At 47.7% G+C, this 6195-nt stretch overlaps 1 protein-coding gene across 1 annotated transcript; it reads left to right on the plus strand.

The window, feature by feature from the left end:
• The first annotated feature begins 1747 nt into the window (after window positions 1-1747).
• Window positions 1748-5591, plus strand: CD3D (CD3 delta subunit of T-cell receptor complex). Its single transcript, XM_025998873.2, has 5 exons — window positions 1748-1936; window positions 3953-4171; window positions 4761-4892; window positions 5175-5218; window positions 5443-5591. The coding sequence occupies exons 1-5, from the start codon at window positions 1882-1884 to the stop codon at window positions 5506-5508; spliced, it is 516 nt and encodes a 171-aa protein (XP_025854658.1). The 5' UTR covers window positions 1748-1881; the 3' UTR covers window positions 5509-5591.
• The last annotated feature ends 604 nt before the right edge of the window (window positions 5592-6195 follow it).

The following is a 6195-nucleotide window of genomic DNA, read 5'->3' on the forward strand; positions in this document are numbered from 1 at the left end:
CCACCACCCTCTACTTCAAATGTGGGCAGAGAAGGGCCTCAGGAGGGTTGCAGGTGCAAATGTATCTCACTTTCTGTTAAGGAGTAGAGAATGGGAAGTGTTGGGAAAGAAAAGGAGAGAGTGCTGGATCCCCATCTCAGAGATGACTTGCACAGAGACACCCCTTGGGTTGTGGGTAGGAGATGGCCTGGGCTTCTTTCTTCAAGAGAGGGGTAAACATCTCTGCCACCACTTGTTGCTAGGATTTCAGCCAGTTATTGCTTCTTGCTAGTACTAATGAATTTAAATGAGAACACTCATGTGCTCAGGGCTGGAGCTCTGAACAGAAAACCATCACAGTCTAGGCCCTTGTTTAGGAATTTTTCACCAGTCTTTTGAGACAAGATCATCAAGAAAGTACCTTCCTGGACAAGAATAGATAGGACAATTGCAATGAGACAGGCCATACATTTCCAAAGGCCAGAGCCTGAGCCGAGTTTCCAGAATCTTAGGCTCCTTTCTCCCTCAGCTGTAAGTCAGTGAGTCAACAAAAATCTACAGACCTCTTGTTATGTGCCAGGCACAAGCTAGGTGTTGGAGATACAGAAGGGAGCAAGACATATGCTATGTCTGCCCTCAGGTAAATTACAGTTCAACTCTGGCCCCGTAGAGAGTTTGGATCCTCCTAGGCCACAGGAAGGTATAGTCCAATTGTCTACTGGGGAGACTCAATTATGCCTGTGAGTCAACCATATTGGCTTTTTTTTTTTTTTAAGACTTTATTTATTTATCCATGAGAGACACACACACAGAGGCAGAGACATAGGCAGAGGGAGAAGCAGGCTCCCTGCAGGGAACCTGATGCGGGACTCAATCCCAGGACCTCGGGATCATGCCTTGAGCTAAAGGCAGATGCTCAACCACTGAGCCACCCAGGTGCCCCAATCATGTTGTTATTTTTTTTTTTTTAATTTTTATTTATTTATGATAGGAACACAGTGAGAGAGAGAGGCAGAGACACAGGCAGAGGGAGAAGCAGGCTCCATGCACCGGGAGCCTGACGTGGGATTCGATCCCGGATCTCCAGGATCGCGCCCTGGGCCAAAGGCAGGCGCCAAACCGCTGCGCCACCCAGGGATCCCTCATGTTGTTATTAATAATGATCTCTTACTGAGCAAATACGATGTGTTACGTACCATGCAAACTTTTTGTCTGAATCCTTACTGGGATACTGAAGGAATTAGCCTCTGAAAAATTCTGACTGGCTCAGGCCAGGTGGGTAGGCAGTATAGGAGTTGGTATTCAAATATCTGTCTGGGCTGGGGGGCTCCAAAGCCCAACCTCCCACTGGTAAGAAGCTAGTCAGTCTGGTGTTCCAGGCTGCCTAAGGAGGAACTAGGGCAGGGTCCCAAGAAAGACCAGAAATGGGAGGAACCTTGTTGGTATGGATTATGGGATGGGGCTCACAGTTTCTTTCCAGAGTTTTGAGAGCTGGCAGTTTTCAGGTAGTGAGTAAATGTAGTTACATTGTTGACAGCAACTCTGAAATTACTATTTTTCATCAGTGACTCAGGAAAGAACATCCTAAATCTTCTTTTACTTCCTAGAGGTCTAGGCAAACTTTTCCACACTCTGCTCTCCCTTCCACCTCACCCCTCAAAGCTCCCTGCTTGGAGAAAGAACAATTTGCACCTGTTTCCTTCCTACCCCACCCCCAGTCTACCCCTACTCTGACAATCTCCCATGATCAACGGCAGATAGCAGACACACAGGCGTCTTTTAGTTCTTCCTCCACCCCTTTACTTTTTCCGGGTACCCGTGAGTCAGTTGGGGGAGGGCACTCTTACCCTGGTTGGTGGTTCTGTGACCTGGGTCTACCTACTGAAGGAATTCTCCTGGAAAATGGAACACTGCAGGTTTCTGGCTGGCCTGATCCTGGCTGTCCTCCTCTCCCGAGGTAAGGCTTCTCTAGGTGGTGGGGGCATCTCAAGAAACCCGAGAGGGATATTAGCACCTGGAGTGAGCTCCACTTGAAAATCCTTCTCAATGCTTCACTTCACCTGGCAGAGTTGTCAAGGAGGGCAGGGTTGGGATGTAGCACACGGTTTGGATTTGGGAAACAGGTTCTTGGCTTTGACTGACTCCGGCTAGGCGTGCATGTTGGCTTTCAATGTCTCTCTAAAGGCCTTGGGCCAGAGATCTGCAGGAAATGTGCAGTCTGTGGGGGCCTGAGCCTAGGGCTGGTAAGGGAGCGCTATTCCTTCTAGAGCAGAAAGTCTCTGGGATCTAGGACTCTTAGTCATTTGGCCATCATTTGTCGCCACCTGTAGCCATGTCCCAATACTCAGGGGCATGCTTTAGGAGAAAGTTAACTTTAAATTGAGAAGGAAGGAGGGAATATCTGAGGTGGTAGGATGATCAACTCATCTTGGTTTGCCTGTTTTTTTTTTTTAAGACTTTATCCATCTATTCATGAGAGACAGAGAGAGGCAGAGACATAGGCAGAGGGAGAAGGTTCCCCATGGGGAACCCAATGTGGGACTTGATCCGAGGACCCCGGGATCATGCCCTGAGCCAAAGGCAGATGCTCAGCCACTGAACACCCCAGGTGCCCTGGTTTGCTTGGTTTTAAAAGTGATAGTGTCTTATCCCAGAAACACCCTCAGTCTCAGGCAAACTGGGACAAATGCTTTGGGATATCTAGGATTTCCATTGGAAGCAAATCTGCATGGAAGGCATGACTGTAGGATGTGAAGCATCTGATGTACATGTATCTCTCTGATATATGCCCATATAATCTTGGTCTGCTGGAGAGGCATGAGAAACAGCTCTTTTGGGGATTTTCCAGAGGATGCTCTTGTATTCAAATTGGTAACTGAATATGGAGTCAGGAAAAATCTGGATTGCACTTTTCACTGAGATTGGAGATACAGATCCTTGTGCCTCTGTGGACTCTGGACATACTCTCAAAGTAATTCAGTGGATCTAGAAAGGCACTGTGCATACCTACAGTCCTTAAATTCCCGACAAAACTTCACTTGTGTGGAGCCCCAAGAATGAATTTGATAATTTTTTTTCTGTCCCCTTCCCCCTAAACAAGGGTAGAATAACTAAAAATCATTACATGGATTTTGCCCTGGGCCTCCTTCTGGATCACTGGGCTGGTAATTCATACCAGCTTCTCTCCTATCCTAACCATCACTGGTCCCAGGAAAGACTTTAGTAGTGAGAGTCCCATTTTCTTGGTAGCTGTTGGGGCAGGGGCAAAAAGGGAGAGAAGAGGATGAGAAATTAAAGCGGAAGGGTTGTAGATGGCTGGGAAGCAGAGTTAAAAGTTTTGTTGGTGGGAGCCTGGATGGCTAGTCAGTTAAATGTCTTCCTTTGGCTCAGGTCATGATCTCAGAGTCCTGGGATGGAGCCCCGTGTGGGGCTCCTTGCTCAGTGGGGAGTCTGCTTTTCCTCTCCCTCTGCCTCTCCTCCCCTGCTCGTGCATTCTCTCTATCTCGAATAGATAAATAAAATCTTAGAAAAAAAAAGTTTTGCTGGAGAACAAATGTGGACATTTCCAGCCGAGGAACATTCTTCTGTCTTTCCATGTCTCTTTGGTGCTTCAATAGTCTACGCTTTCCTTCTACTTCTAATCAGTGGTCTGAACACATTCCCAGGAAGGTTCTTGGATCAACCAGCTTCCATGGTTTCCTCTTTTGCTCCATGTCTGTCAGGGTTTGTGCTCTGCTTGGACTGAATTCTTGCATCCTTCCTGGTTCTTGTAGTTCATGGGGAGCCCCCCAAAGCCTTTTTCTTGGGACTTCTTTCTCTCTCACTGGAAACCATAAATTGTCCTAGACTTAGAAAGCGGTCCTTTTAAAATATAAACTTCAGCAGAATCAGGCATCTGCTACAGACCAAACAGCTGGCTGCAATCATTGTTTTTTGTTTTTGTTGTTTGTTGGTTTGTTTGTTTTCTCCTTAGTGAGCCCCTTCAAGGTATCTGTGGAGGAACTTGAGGACAGAGTGTTCCTGACTTGCAACACCAGTGTCCTAAGGATAGAGGGAACTATGGGAATACAACTCCCACGCAGTAGAACTCTGGACTTGGGGAAACGCATCCTGGATCCACGAGGAATATATCGGTGCAATGCGACAGAAGAACAATCCGACAAAACACCTTATATGCAAGTATATTATCGAAGTATGTGCCTTTTGGACTCTTTGAACTGAAATGGATGGGACCTCTGGATATGAGAACCTTAGAGCCAGAGGGCACTATGGTGGACCAACCTGTTCTCTAAACAAAGTGAAGTTACTCTTGTAATGGTGTGAGCCAGACTTTGGAACTTAACTAGCAGAAAAAAACAGTAGGGGCCTTGTGACTCAAGCAGTAAAATCTTGGTTAAGAGAGTTGTTTGGGGTGTGTGTGTGAATGGGTGATGGGCACTGAGGGGGGCACTTGACAGGATGAGCACTGGGTGTTATTCTGTAAGTTGGCAAATTGAACACCAAGAAAAAATAAATTTATTATATATAAAAAAAGAGAGTTGTTTGGCCTTACTGCCTTGTTTACATTCCTGCAAAGCTGAAAGTACTTCTTGGCTCTTCTCAGGGATTCCTTGGGATTAAGGGCAGAGGTGGATGTAGCAAAGGCATCAGCAGGCCTTTATCCAGGGGTCTTACTAAAGTTTGAGTCTTAGTGTGAGGTTCTGGGGCTGCCCTAGGGGGCAGAGATGGTTCCCTGGTCTTGAAGGCTCTCCAGCTCTCCTCTTACCCTCATTCCCCCATAGTGTGTCAGAACTGTGTGGAGCTGGACTCAGCTACCCTGGCTGGCATCGTCATCACTGACATAATCGCCACTCTGCTCCTTGCTTTGGGAGTCTATTGCTTTGCTGGACACGAGACTGGAAGGTCCTCTAAGTGTAAGTGGAAAGGACAGAGTGTGCATGTGTGTATGTACATGGGTGTTGTGGGTATGAGCGTGCACCTGCTAAGAATGGGGCTGGCAATGGGTTGTGTCTCATCTGAGTCACTCTTGCGGTCTCCTAAGAACTCCTAAAACTGGTTGTTGGGAGACTTGTGCCTATATTGCTCATGCAGACTTCTGAGGGTATGACCAGCTGTAGTCCTCCTGCAGTACTCATGGAGTCTCACTGTCCCATCCTCCTAGGCCCTTGATGACTCTTTCTCCCTGTTTCTTCTAGCTGCTGACACTCAAATTCTGTTGGAAAATGACCAGCTCTATCAGGTGAGCCCTGAGGGGAAAGAGACAAGAATGGGAGGAGAATGGGAGGGGATGAAGAGGCTGATGCTAGATGTTATGTGTATGGATGAAGAGTCCTGGTGAGGAATTCATCCCGGGGGGTGGGGGGCACTGGGAAATTTGGTATGAGCTCTCATCTCTGGGGCCGACTGGGGTCTTCACTAGGAGAATCCTGATCCTGCTTCACTGTTCCTCTTCTTACCTCCTAGCCCCTTCGAGATCAGAATGATGCTCAGTATAGTCATCTTGGTGAAAACTGGCCTCGGAAGAAGTGAACCTGAGACTGGTGGCTTATAGCAGTATCAGCTATCGACTGTACTTTCTTTCCTTGCTCATTCAATAAAGAAGTCTTATTTCACTTGGCAGGTGCCTGGATTTTTCAAGACTCTTGGGCAAGGCATGGGAGTTGTCCTGACTTGGCTGAGCCCTTGCCTTCCCTGCTCACCTGTGTCTTTCCTTCATTGGTTCCAGTCCTTTGCCCCAGATGGACAGTGTGATGGGCAGTCTCCACTCCATTCTGGACCAGTGGGCTCCCTGGTGCAGGGACCTGGTGTTCCTGACCCAGGGGGCTTCCTGGGTGCAGGATCTCTTCCACCACACTTGTTGCTACTTGTTGCCCCCAGCCCCCTATTACAACCCCTTGAGGGCTTTGACTTCCTCACCACAGCCGAGGGCAGGCTGCTATGTTTAGATACCTAGCCACACAGAGGTTTCCGTGACATCATGAGCAGAGGAGGTGGAAACATCAAGAGCCCAAGAGATCACTTCTCATCAAGACTTGGAGAGTATGTGTGACAAAGTCCCACTTCTGCTAAAGGGCTGGCCTTGGCTTTATGACCCCATGGAGAGGTAGCCACTAGCTATGAGGAGGTTTTAATGTAGGTCCATTCAGTACCCTTTACTGCGGTATAGAAGGTACCATTCATCTTCTTTTTCTCAGAATCTGTCCCTGTCCTGCTCCT

The sequence above is a fragment of the Vulpes vulpes genome, chromosome 12 (assembly GCF_048418805.1).
Source record: "Vulpes vulpes isolate BD-2025 chromosome 12, VulVul3, whole genome shotgun sequence".
Lineage (NCBI taxonomy): Eukaryota > Metazoa > Chordata > Mammalia > Carnivora > Canidae > Vulpes > Vulpes vulpes.